Genomic DNA, 25,265 nt, shown 5'->3' with positions numbered 1-25,265 from the left:
ACTACGGATCAGAAGATTCTAGGTTCGACTCCTGGCTAGCTCGTTCCTTTTCTCAGTCGAGCAAAAACATCATGTGTACAGCATAATGTTGCAAAATGTGTCAGTGTGCTTTCCGATGTCGAATTTGAGACTACCTAAATTAGTTATTGTAGTTTTTCTTAAATGTATTAATACATTTATAATTAAGCTATGTAACAGCATGAAGATAGCTAAAATGAAATAGTAAGACTTGGAAATTGTTTGACACCTGTTTGTTTAAAAATCCTTTTTGTCCCAGGCAGTAACGAAGTACTGTATTTAACTATAGTTTTAAGGTACCTGTATTTTGCTTAAGCATTTCCATTGTATTGTTCTTTATACTTCTACGACACTACAAGTAGGAAGGAAATATTGTACTTTTTACTCCACTACATTTATCTTATAACTTCAGCAGTTATTAACTTTGAAAGTCGATGTCTTACATACAAAATATATTCTCAGTTTATAAAATATGATAGGCTATTTTATGGATTCATTGTTGTAGATTAAACTACCTTGATTGATTGATTGATTGCATTCTGTCATTGGGCTGCTGGACTGTCAGTCAGTTACTGGCTAGCTTAGTTTTTGCACAATCTGTATACATACATATTTATCTTCATTTGTTTATTTATATTTTCCTCAGTCATCGTTATTCATGCACAGTTTTTACATTTTAATCACCTTTTACTGGGCCTTATGCACAATCTGTATTTATATTTGTTCATATTTATCTTCAATTTATATTTATATTTTCAATTTATATTCGACGGTGTGTTATCTTATCAATGTAATGTAATGACAGTGTGTTATTGGTATTGGGGGCGTAGTCGCTACGCTCTTTACGTGCGCTGACGTGACGTCGCCAGAGATGCTTCTGCACATGCTCACAACGACGGGAGCGATCAGCCAGTCTGCAGCTGATCGATGTGCTGTAGTGATGTAATGCTGCCTATTTGGTGACTACGGATGGCGGTCTGTGCCAGGCTCTGCGGAGTGGGTCAGTCGCGGAGGTGCCGGAGGCGACAGCGGCAAAACCAGCAGGATCAGGGGAGCGATTCCGACATGGACGAGGAGGAAGAGGAGCAGATCGTGGGTCAGCGGCAAGGCGACGACGTCGTCGCCGGCGGAGGAGGAGGAGGCCCGGACAGCGGCGGCGCCACTGCAGGGCCGAGTGTCGCTTGTGAACATGGCAGCTGTCATGTCAACAGAGGCTCTCTGGATCGCACGAGCACGGGACCTCCACACCCGCAGTCGTTAGCGGAATTACCCCCGGAGCTTTTAGTGGAAATATTCTCCTTCCTTCCCGGAACAGCGCTGCCAAACGTTGCCCTCGTAGGCAAGAAATTCAGACAGATCCTCAACACTGAGACCATCTGGAGAAGGCGCTGCATGAAAGGTAAATATAGCGATGTGCTGCACATAAAGATCATTTAAACGTGTAACGTTAGACTGCGTAGTACAGCGTTGAGTCACATTAATACCAGGCTACATGTGTGCAGACCAGACTGTGCGGTTCCTTTCTGTCCGCAGGTTATTTGTGTCAGGCTCGGTGCCCAGCTCTGCTTTCTCGGAAATGAGTTCCCCAAAAAGCCTTTCTATTGATCTGTACGTGGACCATGAGAGACATTCGCGTTAACCCAGTCACTGCTGTAAAACAAACCAAGGCCTCTTATGTTGTTAGGCCTGTGTCGCTGATAAGGCCGCTGATGCGGGTCGGACCTGACCTTTTGGGGGCCTCGAACACCACCTTCACCCCTTTTTTATCCTGGCAGGGCACTGCACTCATAACCTGTACATAATGACTAATCACTATGTAACAATATATACTGCTGATTTCTTTATCAATCAATGCATGTTGAAAGCATGATAAAAATCCTCTTGATATGTCATGTTACATAATGATACATCCAATACTGACAACAAGCAGTTCTGCTCAGTGTTTTGCAACATTGTCCATAATAGCTAACGACACCCAGAGATGTTAAAGGAGATGTACCTCAAAATAAATGATAATACAAATATACAGCGACATATCGCCCAGCCAAACTTAAAATCATGTAAACAGGAAAATACTAAATTGTTTTGCTCACGCCAGCTTCTGCAGTGTAAGCGTTTACTGCTTTTGATAGATAGATAGATAGATAGATTTAAACTTTATTCATTCCCAGGGGGAAATTCATTTGTAGCAGCAGCAATTGACAGAGTAAAATATAACATATGGAATGCACAATATCTACAGTACAATAAAATAACAGAGCAGATATTGAATTGAAGGAATAGATTAATACAAAATAAGCTAGAATATAATAGAAATAGAAATGCACAGTATATACCATGAATATAGTGGTATTAATTAAATACAATTAGCAACTAGTAAACTAAACTAAACAACCTGGACAGTAGAGCCAGGATCACCAACAACAAGCAACAGCCGTGTAGCGTTGTAGTCATGTGAAGGACGACGATCTGGCCCGAGGTGTTTTATTATGAAGTCTAATGGCAGTGGGCAGGAATGTTTTTCTGAATCTGTCCTTGTGACAGCTGAGCTGGATCAGTCTGTTGGAGAAAGTGCTCCTCTGTCCCTGCAGGAGGTGGTGGAGAGGCTGGTCCGGGTTATCCAATATGGATAATAGTTTCTTCAGTGTCCTCCTCTCCACCACCTCTTCCAGATAGTCTTGTTTGCAGCCAATGATGGAGCCGGCCTTCTTAACCAGTTTGTTAAGTCTGTTGGTGTCTCCGGCTCCAATGCTGCTCCCCCAGCAGACTACGGAGCAGTACAGTGCACTGGCCACAACAGACCGGTAGAACATCTCCAACATCCTGCTGCACACGTTGAAGGATCGAAGTTTCCTCAAGAAGAAGAGTCGACTCATCCCCTTCTTGTACACAGCGTTGATGTTGGTCTTCCAGTTTCCTTTTATCAGTTTCTTAACATTAATTGCATTTTTTATACAAAAATCTTCTGAAAAGTTACACGACAACCAGGATACCAGGCGTTTATAGTAAGCGAGGAAAATACTTTAATGTGTGTGCAGAACAACAATCGAGTACGTTTTAAAATAAAGAAAACAGTTACACTGAAGCTGAACAAGACTGTTAGCAGAGTCAGAGACGTTACAAGTAGTCGCAATCAAATATATCTGACTATGACTTTACAGTCAAACACAGTTAGATGTATGATCAAAAGCGTTATAAGAACACCCAGTTGTCAGCCAACTTGGTCAAAAACATCGGTTTAGTGCAGAGTTCAGTTCACAAGTCGGCAGATCGGCCGTAACGTGTAAACACATTTTGTAATATGGTTTTGCGTGACTGACTAGCCTTAATAAAGTAAATGTAAGGTTGAACTTAATACTCTCGTGTGTCTTCTCTCTGCAGAGTTTGGTACGAAGGAGGACCTGAGGAAGATGGAAGTGGGAGGAGTATCTAGCCGGGACCTCTATGTTAAACGTGAGTTCGACTGCTGATTGAACAGCTCTCCCGTCACCCATGAATTGAGCCAATGAAGTATTTGCCACACTCCTCCTCCACTGGGTCATTCGGCATTTGCACCCTCATATTTTCTTGCGTCCAGCTGTTGATAGATCACCCCAATGACTGTGATTTGCAGCCGATAGGAAACAGTCCCAGCGACTGCTTTTCTGATACGACTGAATGTGTTTTCCCTGTTCCACTTGAGATTATTTATGGTCCCAGTTGCCACAAGACATGCCAGGCAAAGTGTGGGCACGTTGCTGGTCCCTTTTTTGAATCGTTTATTTTAGCACATCACTGCCTTCACTAGAGGGGCTGCTCTGGGCTGAGCCCGCCTCAGTCCTCGGCTGCTCTACACATGCCCGTGTTGTGCCTGTCCAGGTGTCAACCCGCGGGCGCTTTATGAAGCTCCTCCTACGAGCACATGGACTACAGAGACGTGTGCACGCGCTGTATGTCCACGGGCCTCGACGTGGATGGCTGCTGCATGAGGGGTTGTGTGAGCGGGACTCTTGTTGATTTAATTTGTAAGCAAACGGCTGCAGCTTCCCTTATGAACGGTAAACATGTCCACAATTCCCCTCCAGCGCTGTTTGCTTTCATGTGAAGTGTGAAATGGGACGCCAGGTTATTTGGTGTGCTGTGTATTTTGATTGGACTGGTGGGCAAGGGGCGGGTCGGTGTTTAAACAGGAAGTTGTGTCCGTGGGCTTTAACACCTCCTCTTGTGTTTGTAACCAATGCACGATGTGGCTCGTAGCAAAGCACCGACAGAAACGGATAAGTGTGGTGTGATATTGTGCTCCTGTGTTGCAGTGCTTCACCCGTACAGACATATCCTGGGTTTATGGCAGCCTGACATAGGGCCTTATGGGGGATTGCTCAACGTTGTGGTAAGACGTGTTTCTCAATCGGCACATTTGCATTCAGATAAGAAACAATGGCCGCGGTGTACAGTTTGTTCACAGTCTTCTGCGTGTCATTTACGATGCGGCAATATTCCGCTGATAATGCTTTGGCATTTGCAACATCATTTCACGGGCTTATGAATGATTAAAAGTGTTTTTCCTTCAGGTGGACGGGCTGTTCATCATCGGCTGGATGTATTTGCCGCCTCATGACCCCCGTGTGGAGGACCCCATGAGAAGACGGCCGCTCTTCCGCATCCACATGTTGGAGAGCCAAAAGGCCACGGTGGAGTGCATGTACGGTCACAAGGGGCCACACAAAGGGGACATACAGGTGAGCGCTTCTCTGTGAAACCAAAGAAATAAACGGCTGCACGTCATTTGGATGTTTGGTGACACAGTTTAGAAGAAGATTCTACTTTAGTTTGAGGTTAGAAATCAATAGAAAATACCTTATCCTTTAATATGTGTCATAATTCTGTTATTTTCAGACCGGGAAGAAGGACGAATTTTCAACAAAGTGTAACCAGACCGATCATCACCGCATGCCGGGGGGCAGACAGGAGGTGAGGCAGCTGTCACTACCTGAAACCTGCTCTATTCACTTGTCTTGCTTATGTTTTAAAAGCCTGTGTGCTTTGATAATGTCGAAAGACTTTTACCAGCATTCTACCGAGTTCTCTCATTTGTGTGTGTGTGTGTGTGTGTGTGTGTGTGTGTGTAGGAGTTCAGGACATGGTTGGAGGAAGAATGGGGCCGGACACTGGAAGAAATCTTCCATGAGCACATGCAGGAGCTCATCCTGATGAAGTTCATTTATACCAGTCAATACGAGTACGAGTCTCTTCCTTACATCACACTTCCTCTAAAGCTGACATCGAGAGTGTCACCCTCAGCAGCTCTTATTGTTTATCATGGCAGATCTTCAGTGAAATGAAAACACTGAACAGCGGCAAAAGTCACATTTTGACTCTAGTTGTTTGCCTCCTTTTGACAGTAACTGCTTGACATACCGGAGGATCTACCTGCCGCCTGTGATGCCCTCTGACCTTCTGCACCCGGGCCTCTTCAAAGGCACCTACGGCAGCCACGGCTTGGAGATCGTCGTGCTCAGTTTCCACGGGACGTCTGCGAGAGCCACCAAGCTCACTGTGAGTTAGTGAACAATCATTATCCGAGGCTGCAAAGTTTTCTCAACAACAAATGCATCATGCATGTTGATGTTACACGGAAAGACTGTAATTGCACTCCTTCTTGCAGGGAGACCCCAATGTTCCTGCGGGGCAACTCACTTTAGATGTTGACCTGAGCCGGCCTGTGGTCCTCCCAGACTTGGAGCACCAGCGCAACATAGAGGAGCTGTCGCGGCTGGTGCTGGGGGTGCATGCGGAGGTCCAGAGAGAGGAACAGCAACAGGCCAAGGACACTCCTGCCACAGTGAGAGGTGCAGCAGAGGGGGCCTGTGGTGATGCCGGCGCGGCAGAAGAAGTGGAGGAGGAGGAGGAGGAGGACGAGGAGGAGGAGCGTGTTACGTGTTCAAACAGCTGCCAGTCGGGCCGCAGCAGCAGCAGCAGCACCGGCCCTCCTGACGCCCAGCCCTTTGTCCTGCCCCTGGGAGTCATGGCCCGCAATGAGGTCTACCCTCGCACCTGTAGGAAATGGTAAGAACTCAGCTGTACGGAAGATGCATAGAGTATCAATTTCCCAGAGTACAGGTGGATTGGTTGTAGCTACCTTTGTTCCAGTAACAGTGGTGTTCGACACAATGTGCCTAGTGTTCCTGAGCTGGTATAAGCTTGTATGCTGTTAAGAGCTCATGGCCAACAGGCTGAAATCATATCGGCCTCTAATCAATGCTTATCAGTATTCATGCTTTATAGATAAGGATATTTAATTAACAATGTAAAAATGATTATTTTGCTAATTAATTGCAATATGCGAGAGAAATGTAACGGCACACTTCTTCTTTTTTTGTTTGCATGCTGTGGTGGCACCCTTAAATAAGTTTGAAGATGAATGTGGATCATTGTGATAAAGCACTGTTTCTGTCACAGATTCACAATCAATTAATCTGCATTAATCCACAAGGAGGTCTGTGCTGAAGGCTTTACGTCTCAGTGCTAACGTGGTTCATCAAGATAAGTAATAAGGTAATAAACAGAAAAGATAAAGCAACTAACTCTCTGGAGAAATTCCACCTAAACTGAAAGAGCAGTTTGTATATTGCGTAATCATTGAATTTAAGACTCTCTAGCCGTAGCTGATATTAGCATGGGGGGGCAATGAGGGTCTTACTTAACACAACACAAACTATCTCCTTCACATCAACATTACCACACAACAGTCAATTGACCAGTCGACCTACTTCGTAATCTACGCACACAGCAGGTGAGGTGAAAGTCCTTTTACAGTGACGACTAGGGAGAGAGTGCGCTGCATGGCGCAGAGATTCACAAAGCCTGCCTGGGCTGGAGTTGCCTGGATGATTAATTGGCTTGTTAAATAGCTCCTTTTGTACTCTGGCCTATTAAACAGCTTTATGGAAAGTAATATTCAGTAATTGTTAAATGAAATTGCTGCTGTCACAAGCATGACCTGTTATTTCTGTACGCACTTCAACCCATCTGAAAGTGACATCCATCAAGGTGTTGATTGATTTGTGAATTGACGTGCCTCCGTTTTCAGCTTCTACGGTACGGGGCTGATCGCCGGGCACGGCTTCACGAGTCCGGAGCGCACCCCGGGGCTCTTCGTGCTGTTTGACGAGGACCGCTTTGGCTTCATCTGGCTGGAGTTGAAGTCTTTCAGTTTGTACAGTCGGCTGACGGACCACCTAGCTCACGCTCACGCCCCAAATATGGAGCGCTTTGAGGCCATGCTGTGCAACATGCAGTCCTGGACATCCTGATGCACACACACACGGTGCAATACATAAAAACAACCACTTCACACAATTCACCTCCTGCTGTCCTTTGAGTCGTGAGCTATGACATACCGCGGTCGCTCATTGTCCTGGTTTTATCGGGGAAGTTTCACAAACATTGGGTTTTACGGTCTAATTAACGTCTGTCCCCCTGATCCAGCGCCCCTAAGCTCCTGTTCCCATGCAAGCACTTTAAAGGGCCTCACAAGTCACCGTTTATCGCCTCACCTCAGTATGACCGTCATCCTCTAGTGCAGCATGAAAACAGGTCACATTAAGCTTTTTATTTATTTATTTATTCCCTGCGGAAGAAAAGGAATGATATTTCATACCGCTTACTGTGGATCAAACTGTACGTGCCTCTGATTCTAAAACCATGTCTGTACTTGAAGACCATAAAGGTGTCCAGTGTATTCTACTATGAAGCATTATTCTGAGTTCGGTGCCCAACATGTTGAACTGCATGCTGTGTTTTGTTTAGATCTAACCACATCTCATAACCATTATCTGAACATGTTTTATTCTCATTAAGCAGCATGCTTTGCTTTTTTGTTTTTGCTTCTCAGGTGTTTTCCCCTTTACCACTAATCAGTGAAACCCAGAACTTAAGTATTCCTGTGCGCAACCAAAATGTAGGAAGTTACATTCATTTTAGTCATTTGTCTAGTAAGGGTGAGTTTCACAACTGGGCAACTTTGTCACCATTGACGAGAGAGGGTATGCCGTCTTATCAAAACACTAGATGAATCAGTTTTGGCCCTTTGAACTGAAGACAGTCATGTGCCCTCATGGGCTCACGGCCCGACATCAAACACGGCTGTCATGTCACATTATGTAAGTTGGAAAGATGTATTGTACTGCAATAGAACATAACCTTTACATAAGCTTATCAAAATATCAATGTTATACAGTTTATGTACTTATATGATCTGAAACAAACCTTTGAAATGTATTGCATTTGTTTAAATGGCTGATGTAATATTTGCCTGGCTTTCCACCTGCAAAGCTAATCCCTCCAGTTTTCCAAATTCATTTTGAACTTGAGACCAGGCTGGCTGAACATGAAACTAACAGCTCAAAGTACAGTGTGTCTCCTTAGGTCCCTGCTCAGTAGCTTTCTTACTCCAAGTGCACTTTTCTGGGCAGTATAGTGAATAATTTAAAACTACTGGCCAGCACTTTTATAATCAGACTGCAGCTTTACTAACATTTGCACACACAAAAAAAAGTCTGCCAAAGCACTATCGATGTTGTTACTTTCCTCTTAAGTTAATCGAATTGTTTTATACATTGTCTGTAAGGCCTCTGTACCCAGCTATTTGAAGTTGCCATTGGAAAAGGAAATGTTGCTTTCTACCATCGTCAATGAGACGCGCCTGAATTTGTGGGAAATTAATTAAGTTTGACCCATCGAACTGCTCACATCAGACTTCAGGGAGCTTTTCAGCTTAAGCACTCTTCTCGGTAATAAAAAAAAAAAATGAAAAAGTCAAGTCTGTTGTGCGTGTCTCCTATTGCTGCTCGACTATCACCTAAAAGTTCTCTCCTTCCAGAGCCACAGTTGCATTATGTAATAAAATGTTGCATCCCTTCACACAACAGCCCTGTAGGACAAGTCCTGTGTACTGTTACAGTTTGAACACACGTTCACCTCACACACACACACACACACACCACATTGACCTATGAACAACCCTGGGTCCAAGTTAACCCTTTCACACCAACTGTGTCTTTTTTGTGTTCATCTGTATGAATGAAATTGTTGGGCAATTTTTAATCAGACATTTCACAAAACAGCTCCTGAAGATTTTTTTTATTTTACATTGGAAACCAGATATTAAACATGTGACCAAACAGAGCGGGTAACTCGTGACATCCCGCTACACATTTCCTCTTGGCCGTTAACATTTGAAAGAAGTATTTCCTGAGGCCATCTACCTTTGATTCAAACTTATGTTCAATATACACAGAACTTTCAAAATGACAATTATCACATCACTTTAACAAATATATTCCAGTATTTCTAATGTTCGCCGTTGAAGTGGATGGAACAAAGAAAGGAGAGGAGACCGTTCTACAGCTCGCTGCGCTCCATCTTCTCTTTGTATTCTCGGAGCTTCTCCGGGAGAGTCTGAGTCACGAAGACAAACTTGTCCTCCTTCAGGTGACGACCAGTGACCTGCTCCTCTACATCAATTGACAAGTAGTATTCTTCTGCTCCATACTTTGGCCAGTGGACAAGGCCGTCACCATTAGGAGACCTAAGCGTGCACAACGTTAAAACAAGTCTCATCTCATGTGCATTAGAACGTGCAATGAAGGTGAATTCCTACCCTGTGCGAGCAAAGTTCCCCCAGTAGCTCATCGTGATTCTGCTCAACCGTTCGTCGCCTTCATGGCATGGTACTAAAACAATGATATTTGGTAAAACACTTTGCACAGAGAAAACCCCCGGTCTCCGGTGGTCCATCGATAAAGCAATTTCTACATTTACTTACCGGCTAATGTGACATGGGAAGTTGTGAAGCACCATCCAAATACTGACAAAAGTTCATCTCCATGGTCACTGCCAACGAAGCTTGGCCTTCTATCCAGCAGGAATTTGGGAGAATGCTGGTACTCATACAGGTACACAGGGGCACCGGCATCTAGTAGCAGAGGAATGGGTGTGAGACATCTCGTTTAGGTGTGTGACAGGAAATGATCTTGAGTCAATAAAATACCTGTGTGGGCTTTAGCAGTCTTAATGGCTGGAATGGTGAACAGCATATCGCCTAAAATCTTAGTGAACCCATCTCTATTTTTCACACGATCTTCGCCTCTTCCAACATATTCATCGACCAGCAACTCTCTGATGATCTCGTCTTTGGGCTTGAGAAAAAAGGAGCAACACACATCCGTCAGAGAAGTTTGAGCACGATGGAGCAAAGCAATATTGTTATGTCCAACACCGCTTGCCTTACATCAGGGAAGAAGATGGACATCACGTTCATGATGTGCTCCCGATCCATTCCCTCCGTCCAGTTTGGAGGAGCGAAGAACTAAAGGGAAGACAAAACATTTCAGACGTGCATCATAGCAAAATGAAATCATGTTTCCATGGGCTCGTCTGGAAATCGGTTAGCGCGTCAGTCACACACATTTCAGTCGCATTCAGACTTACGCCAGGAAGCATGTAGCCCGCTTCATCATTGTTGACGCCGGTCATGAACGGTATTGTGAGTAGTTCATGTGTATGGTACAGCTCAGTCACAGGTTTTGTCAGGAAGACGCCATCAACATTTAAAGGAAATCTCAATTTGTCATCCTTGAGAGAATAAAAAGGTGCGAAAGGGAAAGTTGAGATAAATATGTACAAGTACAATAAACATAAATAGGCAGATTCCATCAAGTCAGTCTATAGATCGGTTTCACAAACAATATCTCACCCGCGCAGTCGCCATAATTATGTCAAGATCGAGGTTTCTCATGCAATCAGCGATCTCCTCTGTGCTTTCGTGGCTACAGCCGGTTCTATTTGCTATCGCCTGAGGGGCGATATGTGGGATTAGTCTCACATTTACTGAAATGCACTGAATGATGTTTACAAACCAAAATAAACACTCTGCTAATTAACCTGCGTCACTGGGAGGGGATCAGTTGTGAGCAACATATCCATTGCAGCAGTGCCACTTTCAGCAATGGCATGGTGGAACAGGCCATCAGACAATGGCGAGAGAAGCTGTTGATTCAAGCAACAGAAACAAATAAAAAGCTCCTGTGGACACTAGCCACTGTGAAACACTTTCAAAAACAAATCCATTTCTTTAAAGTGCTTCATCTGCAGATTGATCCTTACCAGGAGGGATACACTTACGCCACCAGCAGACTCTCCAAATATGGTGACTAAATCTGGGTTTCCACCAAAGTTATGAATGTGCTGCTGGATCCACCTCAGAGCTTGAACCTGGTCCAACAGTCCAAAGTTCCCCGACAAGTGCTCATCTCCAGTGCTGGATAGAGCATACAGTTATAGTCCACACCCGCTGGTAAGAGTGACCCAGTTTTGACTTATTGTTCACGTGTGGCACAGATCAGATCAAAAGCAGTAGAATATAATAACAGCATGTCCAGTCTACCTGTGCTTAGTAAGTTAAGTCGTTTTTACCTGAGAAAGCCCAGAGCTCCCAAGCGGTACTGGATCACAACCACAACCACGTCCTGGTAAGCAGCCAGGGCGGAGCCATCAAACATTGAAGCTGACCCCATGGTGAACCCTCCACCATGGATCCAGACCATGACCTGGTAAGGCAATAAAAAAAAAGACGCCGTTTTCCACAGAACATAATGCACATTTTTACTTTTTTTCTATCCGATCACAATCCAACAAAGACTTCGATCAGACTAAAACACACGACTGATGTAATCAGCATCAGTCTCTTTGCAGTCTGGTTCTAAATATGGGAATCATTACTCATATTGCCATTGTGGATTCTTCTAAAAGCAATCACGCCAACTCCTCCATGAACACTATCGAAAGTCATCCAAAGCATCATTTCAACTTACTGGGAGTTTGGCACCGAGAGCTTTCTTTGCAGGAATGTAAATGTTGAGGTAAAGGCAGTCCTCTGAAATGTCTGGAACAGCAAGCAACAAGCCACCGAGTTTATCAAGCAGATCTATAATTAGCTGTTTTTCTTGAACACACCTGAAAAAGAGGGGATTTTTTTTACAGAGAGAAGTGGATGCAAGGTCTCCAAGTGTGTTACGCAACAGATGCACACGAAGGCCTTACATGGCTGGCTGCTGGGTGGCGTCTCTCACTCCTTGCCAGCCCTCTACAGGCTGGGGTGCAGACAGTCTCAGAGCAGGGCCTACGGGGGGCTTGGCAAATGGGATGCCCAGGTAGGCATGGACCCCGGTCTCCTTCCCCTTCACGCTCACATACTGGCCTCTGAGTGCCCCGAGCTTTGTGTGGACTTCTGGAGCTGTCAGGATATTAGGGACGAGTCCAAATCATAATGTAAAACAATTTATCAGTTTGAGTTCCCAGGAAAAATGTGTCAAAGTAACAAATATAAATTCTTCATGTACGGTTGTTGGTTGAGTTCTAGCTTTTGTTGCAACTGACAAGTGTGATAATTGTTACACATTTACCTCAAAATATAGATTTGAAAATACTGTAATTAATGTCTTCATTCGGGCAGTTTTACAGAATTGTGTAGCATTTGTTTTTACACCCACTATCATTCATAGTGCGATCCCAACGCGAGGTCACCAAAGAAATGATTAGCCAGATTAGAAGTCGGTGAAAGGCGTCTCACCTTTGGACGCACTCATCCCCGGGAATATGAAGGTGAAAGATTAGTTCAATCGAGTTGCGATGGAATTGCAAGTAACAACATAGTCAGATTCATTCCGATGACAAATACATTCGAAGAGGATATGATATTATGTAACTTCAGCGAACTTTTTCTATTCAGATGTAAAGAGCAGTCAGATGCATGCTGGTCGTCGTTACTGTGCAAATAAACGAGTTTTCTCCTTCTTACCATGTAGGTCTGCAGCGACATGGAGAAATAACACAGACGTCAGAAAGAGGAAAGTTAGTTTAGCACGGAAGTTCATGGTGTCCGGATTGCGACTCGGCTGAAGGAGAAAATGACACCTCCCACGAAGCTTTCCGTTTTGTACGTGACCCAGGTCCCGCAAAATGATCAAATGCGCAAGATAACGCGTGACTCCGTGAGTTTTAGACCACAGCAAAGGGCTCACATTACCGGAAAGTAGACCACTCCTTCTTGATCACCATGACGTTAGCTGTGCAGAGTAGCACCAGTGAGCATAAGTGTTGCACCAGACCGGAAGAACCAAGAGATCCACAAGTAGTGTGGAGAAGATTTACATGATTGACTTGGCAACACCTGTATGTCTCATTCATTAACTTTGAAGATTCAGATTAATGATACAAAATATGATCAACAAATAATGTATTATGCATTATTATAGGTTAAAATAAATCTTTATTGGTCCCAAATTCCTTAATATATGTATATTATTCTGACATGGGCTGATAAAATGAAATGCAGAACTTTTACTAACAGAGTATTTTACACTGTCGTATTGATACTTCTTCCACCACTGCTTTTACATAGGCCTAGTTCACATATGTTATATGTTGCTGTCATACGTATTTATACTGATCATAACGAGTTAGAACAGGAATGAGCGGGATTCGTAAGGAAGATCTCAAAGTGTGTAAATAAAATATACATTCAATGTTAAACACAGCTTATACGCGGATATGCGAGCTCTAGTACACAAAGGTCAAATACTCCGGGCGGGGCACTCTCGCGCTCGCCTGAACACAGTGGAAACGTACTAGACTCCGAGAGATAGCTTATGCCCCAGTTAACTGTCACATAGTCTTACAGAAAACTAGATTCAACTGCCTGCGCCGTCTTAGAGATAAAGAGAAGGCGCCCAGCTTACTCCAGCTGTCAGTCGCCATCTCACTGCCACCCGTGAGTCGAGTTCATTCTTGGTTGCAAATTGAGACAGACAATCACCTTGTAACCACAAATGAACCAAGATATGTCCTCTGTGGCCAATCAGCGCTCGTATCGCAACTAAACATCAAGCAAGAATTGACCAATCAACATTTTCGGGCTCACGGAAATGTGGGATCGATTAAAAAATAATTGTCAAAGGGCACATTTATGTGCCCAAATAAGTAGTTCCGGGTCATACCTGTTATACGGCGCGGGCCAGTGGCGCAATGGATAACGCGTCTGACTACGGATCAGAAGATTCTAGGTTCGACTCCTGGCTGGCTCGTAATTTTTCGCGTTTGCCCCTTTCTAAACAACCTAATATCGGTCCTAAACATACATTACATGTTTTTCCTACAAGTGCGATTTTGGGCGTCACATCATTTACAATTTCTTCAAGGGCGCCAGTATATTCAGATTGACTAAAGTCACAAAAACATAGTAAAAATACCTCTTTTCAGAAATTAAAGTCAGCACAATGTTTTACTCTAAACCGTTTTGAAACTATTAACTCGCTAAACAGCTTAAACCTGAACTAAACTGAATGCCAATAAACGGATAAGTAAAATATGTGTTGATGTTAAATCCTCCGATGAGTTTGCGTGTTGTTTCTACTGGGTTTGTACAGTAACAGGCTGCTTTCTCGGTCCCCCCTGAATGAGCGAGGAACCGTCCATGTGAGGAACAAACGAAGGCACGGACTCATCTCTCGCGAGGAACGACGCCGTTATCGGAATCTCTACAAACAACACGAGAATTCATCATTCACACGGTAATATAACCCAATCTTACTCAGTACATGTGTTGTGTGCCCAGCAGTGGGGGAAGATGCTCATTCAAAATTACATTAAATTGTTATTTCTTAGAACAGTTTAAGATTCTTGCTTTACATTTGGGCGGCCTTTAGGCCCCACTAGCATGCTAACCACCACGCTAGCTTAGACACCAACTAATTTCCTTTGCCTTGGTTTTAACGTTAGCACGCGAGCTTGCAAATCCGATTTTGGAGTTGTGCTAGCTTAGCTAACATTAGCTAGCATGTGCTCCGGCTATATAGCTCGCGTGAGTGCAACATGGGACGTTTTTGCCTAAATCCAGTAGTAAAAACGTTAGCTAGGATACGTTCAATGAAAGTATTAATAAGTCAGGTTTAAAAGTTGATTTCATCGGTTTGTTTTATCTCAACGCTAACGTTACCCATAGCTAACCTAATGTACACCGTCAATAGACCCCTGCCCAGTTAGCTAACCAACGCTAAACGTGGAGTAATGTGGCGTTAGCAATACAAACGTAACGTTAGTTAACTCAGTAGGGCCAGCAAGACTTTGCTGCTACGCGTGCTATTTCAATGACTCAGCTTCTGTTAGCTATTTAGAGAAGCAGGATTTTTGCAAAAACAGCTGTATCATAACGTCATCCTACCCTGACCCCCTTACCTGCTAGAGCTAACGTAGCTCAAGAAGCTAATATTGGCCGTCAGTTAATACAATGCTAGGGGGTTTTGCAGTTTCAAGTCAGTTGTTCTCATTCATAATTACATGATCTTCTCCGTGTATTCATACATTAATGAAATATAAAGAGGGATTGACTCAGGATAAGGTGGGCATATAATGTCCTAGCATTTCCCTCCCTTTCCCCCTCTCACACACACTACAACACAACTGTCACTCCTGTCTGGTTCCTCACATGCTGGCAGATGAGCCATGTACACAATAAATTAATTCCTCTTTGAGTCAGAGTTTAAGTGACTGATATAGTTAAAATGCATCCTTACATGTGCTTCATAAACTTTTAGGTAAAGGTTTTTGCATTATTCAATAAGGTGACTGTCGTAGCATGCATTAGTTAGTAGTCTTTCTTTAGTCAATTATGAGTGTATATTTTTATAATATCCTACAAATGCTCAATTTCTGAAAAAGCATAGACTCAAGTATGTACAAATTACTTAGAATTGCTTAACAATATTTGGCATTACATATAGCATGCAAAATGCATAGAGACGGCAGAAATAGATGGTCAGTATAGGAAAGGAAGTGGTCAGCATAAGGAAATAATAGATAAATGTGTTTTTAAAATAGTCGTTAAAGTGCATATTCCTCATTAATGCAGAGACAGCAACACGCAACAGAAAAATATTCTGCCTTGTCATAGAATGTCAGTTAATACATATTTTACTTTCTTGTTAAATTTTTCAATTGATCTTATTTCAGTTGTGAACAATGTCTGAACAAGAGTTGGATGATATTGTGCAAATAACAGTGGAGGACTTTAACCCGGATGACCAGACAGGTAAAATTCTTATGACACAACATGAAAACTTATTATTTATATATTTTCTTATCAGTGTATAGAGAATTTTATTTACATTGAATATTTTCATTATCTGCCTTTTTGAGGAGATATTGTCAGGCCCATGTTGGGCAAGTGTGGCACTATCAAACATGGACATTCAATCAGTGTCAGCTTACTTTACGCTAAGTGTGTTTTCTACAACTGTATTATTTAGAATTTGCTGAATAAACACTGTATGGGGTGGGGATCAGATACTCAATACTATGTCTGAGATTGGAGCAGGAGAAAAGCTTCAATCTGGGCATCCCATAGTGACATCTAACAAGAAAGCTGTGTTGTTGGTTTGAGAGTGTCTTTATATTTAATTCACGGCAGACATGCTGGACAATCACGAAGACGATGATGAGAGGCTTCAGAAGAAGAAAAGGAAATTAAGCAGCAGCCAGGAGAATAACAACAGCACCAGCAGCCAAGACATATCTTTTATTAAGGTAACAGCTCAGTATAATAGACTCCATCAAAAGCTCATATGTTTTTTGTACAATTCAAGTAAGAGGATATGACTTGTTGCTTCAATGACACTTACAAAATCTTATTTTTATTTCCAGAATCTGTTGATCTCATTTACCGCATCAATCAGCCAGCGGCTGGAGGGAATTGAATCAAAGTTATATTCTCTCGATGCTACATGCAAAGCCCTCGGACGCAAACTAGACAGCATGGTGCCGTGTGCAAAGAGTCCTATCCAGGTTCCTATGGTTGCAGGGTCTCCTCAGGGTGCCACTCAAACGTGGAACAAAGTGCGATGGTAAGATATAAAGTGTTGCCCACTATTGCATTTTGCACCAATTGCAAATAGTCTCCATTCAGGCAGAAAATTGTCCTTTTAGTCATTTTACAAAGCTGACTGTGATTACAGCAGCCAGCAGAGCCACATTACCTAAAAACAGACTGCAAGGCATGCTTACATGTGCCAGTTAACCAATGTGTTTGGAACTTTTTGTTTAGTGTTGTTCCACAAACAAATGTGATCGTGAGCAGTGAACACCTGAAGGGCGCTCACCAAGAAGACAGCCCTCTGGAGAATCTGCTGAGCAAGTGAGTGGTTCACACTCACACTATATACCCAGTATATAAATAAAGTTATTGTTATTATTATTTTAGTGTGGAATGAGGTCAGACATAACAACACAGTGTCGCATAAACAACGTTGGGGTCGTTATTGGAAAACGCAGGCGTGCAAACATGTCACTTTTCTGTGAGATTTGCTGCTTTGAATACAAAGTAGGTCACTTACTGTATGTGATCTGTTCATCTGCAGACCTGTCTAAATGCATGTGTAATGTCAGTAAGTAATCCTGTGTGATGGGCTAATTTAAATGACTCCTGTAGCTTACTCGCTCTCTCATATGAGTGATCCATGCTATGCAGCCCCACTGACTGACGCCTTGTGGGAACAGTGTATGTTGTTGAGTTGATCAATGTTTCGTGTGCTACATGTGACTACATGTGAAGCCTTACCTCACACATCCTCCACTATATTTTAGATCGACATGTTTTTTAAATTTTTTTATTGAACAAAGCGACGGCAGACCGGTGAGATTAGATGAACCCTCACTCGGCCTCAGAGTAATATTTAGAAAAATCAAAACACACGTGACAGCCTTCGACATTTAAATTTGTAATCCTAGAGTTATGTGTAATTATTTGCTTATGGCCGTCAGTACAAAGAGAGAAAAGTGTCTCTCAGCGTAATCAGTCTGTTTCCAGCACTAACGGCTTTTCTTGTGTTTTGAATAGGATACCTTGTGTTGCTATGTGGAATTCCTAAAACTGCCCCTGCACGACGTAATTAAACAATTTGCTTTATTTTGGAACATGAGACTTCTTCACGGGACAATGGTTTCGACATTTATCAAAACTAGACCTGTGTTACTTACGATGTAGTTAAACACGGTGCTTTTTTATTGTAGCCTAATCACACCGCTGGTCACGGGGCAAATGCCAAGCTCACTGAAAATGACAGATGCTGAATAGAAATTACAGTATGACTGTTTATCTTTTAGTTCTATAGGTTGTGAAATAAATGTATGAATATCATATCTATGCCCTGTCTTTTAATTGACCAAACAGCAGTTGCAATAGCTGTAACGGAAAAAGACTAAACCCAAAGTACCCACAACATGCCCTGTTTCACCTCAGTTTCCTGTTCCACTAGTGGAGACTGACCTCTGGTGGCGCTTGCTGTGCACTACAATACAGCAAATCAATTAAGCGTCACAGAAAGCATAGCGTCTGACTTCAAGACGTTATTGAAAATGATACCGTCTGGATTTTTAAATACCCTGTAAATAGCACTACCATAAGTAGTAGTAGCCAGTTTTTCAATCCAGCCAATTGAGCAGGGAAAATAATCTGAATTCCTCATACAAGGTGGCTGCTGCCATGATCCGTCTTGATGTTACACATGCTGATCACAGATCTGTGTTTGTTTTCAGTACGGTGACCAGGAAGCGACAGAACACAATCTTGGTAAAGGTGCCGGGCCCCGAGGACAGTCAGGAAGAACAAGACAGCGGCTCAGAGGCCAGTGACACTGTTTCTAATGGTGGCCATTCCAGCAACGCACAAAATGGCCAAAATGTCACGCTCATCACACTCAATTCAGAAGGTATGACTCAACACTGATCGTTGAGACACAAAAAGAAACCACTCATAGGGGGGTCGGCTGTGGTTCAGGAGATAAAGCGGGGTTGACCTTTAATCACGAGGTTGGTGTTTCGCTCCCAAGTTGTAAAGTGTAGAAAGGCCATTACCGTGTATGTTATTGATTTTCTTCCCTTGTAGACAGTGGATAGAATTGAGCATATTTTCTAATTTGTTTGGCTTTTAATTGATCTTATGGCACCACTGTGTTCGATACGACACAGTGGTGCCACGGTGCGGTACGTTTTCAATACTGCAAAAAAAGGAGAAATGCCAGAAAAATGTCCTTAAGTAACATCATAAAGTATGTTCTTTTTGACTTGATGGATTCATTTGTGTACAGGAAGCTGCAGCAACTCCTGTTTTGTCCTCAACACATGTGCAGCTGTTACTCTGATCTTTGCTGGGAGGCCTGAGATCTGCTGCACTGCCGTTGCTTTCTGAGATGCTAGATTAATGACACGGGCAAAACCTCCTATTTGTGGCCCTGGACCAGCAGCTCTAACAGCATTAACTATATTCCTGGCATTCTCAGTAGTCACAGGAATAGCGACATTAGCTCGCTCAGACTCCGGGCTCCCGGGCTCAATAACATTAAGCATGTTCGTATTGCCTGCTTTTTCCACGACAGAGTAGCGTCTCATATCCGCGGCTAAAAATGTACCAATCGCTGTGGTACAAATACGTGTATTGTGACACCACTACTGCTAAAGGGTTTACTCTGCACCCCCCGTCATGTACTTCTCACACACCCCTTGACTTGGTCCTTCTTCCATCGCGGAGGAGCCGGAGCCGTGATCGTCACGACTCATGAGGAAGATCCCTGAGCCAGGCCTGGTGCTAAACCCAAGATTTGGAGCTCTTCCAAGACTGGATGGTCGTTCTGGTTGAGAAGAAACAAGGTTGGAACGCCTCCTATACTCCCAACAACTGGGCAACAAGGTTTCGAGGTTCTGGGGAAGCTGGAGCAACATTAGTTCACCGATAACCGGGAGCTTTAAGCCAGTCCAGCGCAGCCGCCTTCAAGAACACGTTGAGCCCCTTGGCATGCAGCTTCTGGCCCTCATGGCACCGGCGATCCTCCTCCAGGGTAACCAGTTCCAAACCCACACTTCAGCGTCCATGTCAGCTCTCACCTTTGGTCAAAAGGTGACTCCATCAGGAGGAATGTCAAAACAAGTTCAACAATAACTTGTTGTTTCCCCAGTGCCACTTTCTGCGATACAGTTGTTGAGGTTCTCACTCATGAACCTCATATTTGCAGTCATTGTCCACGTCAGCACAAGTGATATCCAGCGATGCACCAATTGAAACCAGCCGGTTGTCGGGTGATCATGGAAATGAACTTGCCCTTTCCACGCCTGTATAGCCAATGTTAGAAACAAGATCGTTTTCAGAGATTACCTCACTGACTCTCTCTGAGGACCTCGCATAAAGACAGAAATTACTGCGGCACATCTTGAATTGTTCCATCATAGGTTGAGCAGCAGCAACACTTTTACTGCTTTCACAATGTAACTTTTGCTGCGTTTACGCTTTTATCTAGAATGCTTCACAGTTTGCCTCTCATTCATTCATGATGGCAGCGAGCGATCATGCAGTTTCTGGTCCGACCATCAGGCTTCAGGGCACTACGTCCTGAGCCACAGCTGGCCGAAATACTTTCTTAGATTGTTTTGTTCGGATCGGACTTATTCAACGTGGCTAACGTGACTCTTTCAGATGGTGTCCACATTGAAGGAAACTTTGCTGATGTGTCATGTTAATGCCCCGTGTTTCAGGCTCAGATGGCACTGGTGAACGCTCTGATTGATCGTTCATGTTTTCAGTAGCTTAGTGCAGTCGTTCTTGCTGAGCTGGCATTTGCAAATGAAGTCCACGTTGTTGTAACTCTGTTACTATTTACTGGTGATTGTTTGGTTATTTTCAGTGGATTTAAGACGTTTTTTGGTCATCTTCAAACAGAAACTATTCATCCTTTAATTGCAGCTGTGGGTTACCATGATACGACTGTTAGTCATCATTAGCTAGATGGTACCCATGTGGTGTCCAGAACGGTGCCTCGTGCTTCGTTTGTGTGGCGGATTTAACAGCTAACATACGGTGTGAGCAAACAGCCAAGCCACATATTCAGCTCATTCAACACAATTTTGCCCAAAATTAACCTACTTCTCATTTACTGCCACATGGGGGCGCTATTGTACTACGTGAAGTACATCAGGGGCGCTGTACCGGTGTAGTATTCGTCAGCCTGTGAAGGGAAACCAGGTAGAAATTACATCTCAGTTTACAGGTTTCCACAGGTTTGGCTGAAAGAGAGAGAGAGCTGTGTGACAGTGATTGAATAACTGCTCCTTCTCCCGTTTCCTCTAGATGATTACCCAGCGGGCACCTGGTTGGGAGACGAGAACAATCCAGAGATGCGAGTCCGTTGCCCAGTTTCCCCAGCCGACATGCTTCATATCACCACAAACTGCCGCACGGCGGAGAAAATGGCACTGACACTGTTAGACTACCTGTTCCATCGAGAGGTCCAGGCCATGTCCAACCTCTCTGGCCAGGGCAAACACGGCAAGAAGCAGCTGGACCCGCTCATGATCTACGGCATTCGCTGTGAGTCGTAACCGTCTAGTCTCTACAGCGAATCAATTTCACGCCACCTGCCTCGCCTTGTGATTTTGGACAAAAGTCAAGGGAGACCTGGTGGTTAACACTATTAACATAGGAGTGTCTTTTTACGTACCATCATCTAATTGGCCAAATGACCCACTAGTAACCTCCAAGGTGGTGTCTAGTAACTACTGTTTGTCTCATGATAGGCTAATGTCTAATGGCATAGTATCATTTCTGCTGATACGTCTCGCTCAGCCGGGGTTTGTCTCCTTACCCCCCTTACATTGATACATGAACTCTCTGAGACCTTCCCACATTTCATCTTCGTTCCATTACAAAGCAGCACTGAATTAGACACAGAAATAGACTGCAGTCTCTATTCCCAATGCGGGTTACAACAACATGCATTCATTGCACACTAGCATTAATGTGCAACACATTTTTATAACATACCATACTGTAAATGACAAGCACATGTCACCCTCCATTCAGGCAACTCTTTGATTCCTGGAGAAGCAGAGTCGGGGCAGTGGTGGCAGACAGACGGGAGATTTATAAAAGTCACGTGGCTACATACCATATTTATATGGTTGCCATTGCTGTGCGAAGACGGGCTGTGTTAGCTTCAGCCTTTCCTTCAGAGTGCACCTTCTGCCCCCTGCAGGAGGCTTCACTAAACATCCCCCATGGCACACATGAGGTATGCAGAGGCTGGAGCAGTGCCAGGTGACATTTGGGTGACTCATCCTGCCTGCATTGAAAAAAGGCACAGGAATGGAGGCACAAGTGCGCTGCCTGCCTGTGCAGGAGCTGTCAGGTGTGAAAGGGCTTGTATACACTGCCATCTCACTATCCACAGATACCCCTCAGCTCATTTTCTTACCTCAGGCTGTAGCTTCGTTGTTAATTTGTGTAGAAATGAGCTGTCAAGCGGCGCACCTCCTTTTAAACACTTCATAACCCCAGAGGTAGACAGACACAAAATACAGCTGCATCCAGTCTGTCCTGTAGCCAATCAGACAGCTTCATCACATGAGCCGATATCAATTCTGTTGCCGCAGTCTGTTGCTTTCTTTTGCTGTGAGAGCTGACATTCAATCCCTTCGAATGTTTACATCCCTCCGGTGTTTTTGTCATTTGATTAAACGACTGTATGCTGACATTGTAGAGAGTTTAGGATTAAGTGTACCAACCAGCCTACGACACTCACGTCTTTATGCTAAGATGAAAAATACTGATTTTATTGTAAAACAACAACAAAAAAAAATCAGATTGATAGCTGACCCTCATTAACCCGCAACATTAGTTTCTTGCATGCAGCAGTGCTGTGGTTGATGTGCCTAATAAGCCGCCCAGCTGCAACAATAACTGATGCATAAACAGTTTGTCCATCTCAAATAGAATGATGGAAGAGTTGATTAGGAGGAGTTCCTGTGCTTTGAGTTAATAAAGTGGTGTGAAGTGCTTGTCCTGAAATCACACCTCCCTGCTCTACAGTTGTTTTGAGTTTAGCTCCACTCCACTAAAATTGAAAGGAAACTATTTAATTTCCTGTTCCACTGAAACAGAATAAAAGGCAATTTACCGGAGGGAGCATTTGCATCTCGACACACGGCCTCGGCACAGACTCGCGTTGAGATACGATGCACTAATTGCACAACCGAGCCAACAATTTCGTATTATTCACACAGCATGTGGTGACATTTTACCTCTCTGTGTCCCAACAGGCCACTTGTTCCACAAATTTGGCATCACCGAGTCAGACTGGTACCGCATCAAGCAAAGCATCGACTCGAAGTGCCGCACTGCCTGGAGACGCAAGCAGCGCGGTCAGAGTCTGGCTGTGAAGAGCTTCTCCAAACGCACACCTCGCAGCACGTCCGGTAAAGTACAGATGATGCTCCGGGGGCTGTAAAGCATGTATTTGTATAACTCTCTGTGCATCATGACCATGGATCATACTATATGGGACGTGATCTCGTTGCGTGTGTGTGTGTGTGTGTGTAGTTGTTTAAGGATTTAAGGAAAAGACATAATAGCAGCTTTATATTCACACCACACGTCCCCCTAAACAGGATGGACTGTTACTTATTTGCCCACTTTTCAGCATTAACACGCATACTAAGGACAATTTATTTTCTTTAAGCTGCTGACTATGCTTTTAGATTCAGGCGTTGTATAAATACTGACTCTATGTTACGTAGAAAGAGAGGCACAGTAACAGTGTCAGAGAAACGGATGGTGTTGTTCTCTAATCTTCCTTTTTTGGTGGTAGTTTCCAGAACATTTACAGTTGGTTCTTTACTGTCTATCAGTCTTCATCCAAACATGTCTGGGAAAAAAAACGTTACAGAGAACAGATCAGCATAGGCAAGGAAGTATGGAAACTCACAGCATACAAAATAAGCTTATGTGACACAGAATCAGGGATATGACTGGTTCAACACCAGCGCATATTCAAAAATCCTCTTGAAGTCAACCTTCTAAAGCGTGAGGATCTCTTTAGTTAAGTCCTTTGAACCTTCTGCAGCCTTCCTTGTGAAATGCTGTGGGAGTGAGCACATTGACATTTATCTCTATGTTCTGAGAAAGCTAATACCTATCTGGCTCCACTCTCTGGAAGTCTTTATCGGCTGATAACGTTGCTAAGTTTGTCTGTGTGTTTTCTAATCAAACAAAGTTTACAGTGTTGAGAACCAACTACAGACCAAACAGAGACATCTGCTGCTCTTTCTGTTGCTTACGGGCCAGCGACACCATCACCGGTCCTTCGTACGGACTGGTCTGAGTGCAGTGGCATGTTACTAGTTATTAGTTGGCTCGTAGTTATGGAAGATGGTTTTTCAATTTGGATCTGTGGATTTGAACTTGTGCTCAAACAATTTTCAAACAGTTTGAAGGAGGTTCTAAGTTTAGTCAGCCTCTTAACTTTATCATCTTGATGCTTATGGACTTCTAATAGTTCTGGCCAAAATGTACTATGATTAGCCACCAATGGATTTCTATAAAATGTATCCAGTTTGTCAACCTAGAGGCTTCCCATTAGCATTACACTGGTTCAAGATACATCATTTATTAAAGTTGTTTTTATAACTTTTTATGCCGGAAAATGTTTGTAAATAGTCAACAAAAAGCCTCACACAGTAAACTCATACAAGACTTACTTCACCAGCTATATTGATGCTATTTTAAGACCTCGACTCAAATGCAGATGCAGCGTGTTCTGCTGCAGATGGTTGTAATCTGCACACAATGCCTGCTGTCCTTCCCTCCCTGTGAGCCATCACCTCTCACCTTGCACCAGGGAAAAGCAATGACTGCAGGGGAAACCCAAATATCCTGTGAGTGCTCAGGACTGTCAGGCCCTTCCTTTTGGGGCCACACACACACACACACCCCATAGTGTACAACACAAACACTAGGTCAGATGGTGTGTGCACAAACACGCAAAGACTCACACCAAACATTATTTATCAGTGAAACAGCAAAGAGAGCTCAGACCCAAACTGTAGTTTTCACAAGCCACCTGGCTCCTTGCTCCCTCGTCTGGCAGCCCTGAGGATTATTTACACGATACAGTACATGGCAGTCATACGCAAATATAGCCTCACTTTTCAAAGCAGCATAACACAAAACAGAATTTTTGATGTTATATGTATCATTTAAAGCTACATTCCTTTTGTTCATTGTCAAAAAACATCCTTCCTCAGCAAGGTCTGTTTTCCAGAAGTCCTCACTTCTCCCAAATGGTCTTCTTGCTGCTGCACATTTTAACATCTTACAGAGAAGGTGCGGTTTT

General features: G+C 43.6%; 3 protein-coding genes across 3 annotated transcripts in view; 2 read left to right on the top strand and 1 right to left on the bottom strand.

Moving 5' to 3' along the window:
- The first annotated feature begins 922 nt into the window (after positions 1-922).
- Positions 923-8,806, top strand: fbxo31 (F-box protein 31). Its single transcript, XM_079268354.1, has 9 exons — positions 923-1,417; positions 3,400-3,471; positions 4,311-4,387; positions 4,569-4,736; positions 4,894-4,968; positions 5,127-5,236; positions 5,400-5,553; positions 5,663-6,063; positions 7,088-8,806. The coding sequence occupies exons 1-9, from the start codon at positions 988-990 to the stop codon at positions 7,308-7,310; spliced, it is 1,710 nt and encodes a 569-aa protein (XP_079124480.1). The 5' UTR covers positions 923-987; the 3' UTR covers positions 7,311-8,806.
- A 324-nt stretch (positions 8,807-9,130) lies between these two features.
- On the bottom strand, positions 9,131-13,098 carry ces2b (carboxylesterase 2b). Its single transcript, XM_079276704.1, has 13 exons — positions 12,857-13,098; positions 12,100-12,292; positions 11,871-12,012; positions 11,473-11,606; positions 11,164-11,317; positions 10,942-11,046; positions 10,754-10,852; positions 10,489-10,632; positions 10,289-10,366; positions 10,049-10,196; positions 9,824-9,973; positions 9,659-9,731; positions 9,131-9,586 (listed from the first exon to the last, which is right to left on the bottom strand). Exons 1-13 carry the CDS (start codon positions 12,930-12,932, stop codon positions 9,400-9,402), a joined length of 1,683 nt encoding a protein of 560 aa, XP_079132830.1. The 5' UTR covers positions 12,933-13,098; the 3' UTR covers positions 9,131-9,399.
- Positions 13,099-14,210: 1,112 nt separating this feature from the next.
- Positions 14,211-25,265, top strand: part of banp (BTG3 associated nuclear protein) — a 30,908-nt gene continuing 19,853 nt past the window's right edge. Inside the window, exons 1-8 of the mRNA XM_079277490.1 lie at positions 14,211-14,627; positions 16,066-16,144; positions 16,523-16,638; positions 16,756-16,955; positions 17,156-17,245; positions 18,646-18,818; positions 21,227-21,466; positions 23,194-23,349. Coding sequence (XP_079133616.1) covers positions 16,075-16,144; positions 16,523-16,638; positions 16,756-16,955; positions 17,156-17,245; positions 18,646-18,818; positions 21,227-21,466; positions 23,194-23,349 — 1,045 coding nt within the window. The 5' untranslated portion in view covers positions 14,211-14,627; positions 16,066-16,074. The remainder of the gene's footprint in view (positions 14,628-16,065; positions 16,145-16,522; positions 16,639-16,755; positions 16,956-17,155; positions 17,246-18,645; positions 18,819-21,226; positions 21,467-23,193; positions 23,350-25,265) is intronic.

This window comes from Melanostigma gelatinosum (assembly GCF_949748355.1).
Source record: "Melanostigma gelatinosum genome assembly, chromosome: 1".
NCBI classification, from domain to species: domain Eukaryota; kingdom Metazoa; phylum Chordata; class Actinopteri; order Perciformes; family Zoarcidae; genus Melanostigma; species Melanostigma gelatinosum.
This window is presented reverse-complemented; position numbering and strand designations above follow the sequence as displayed.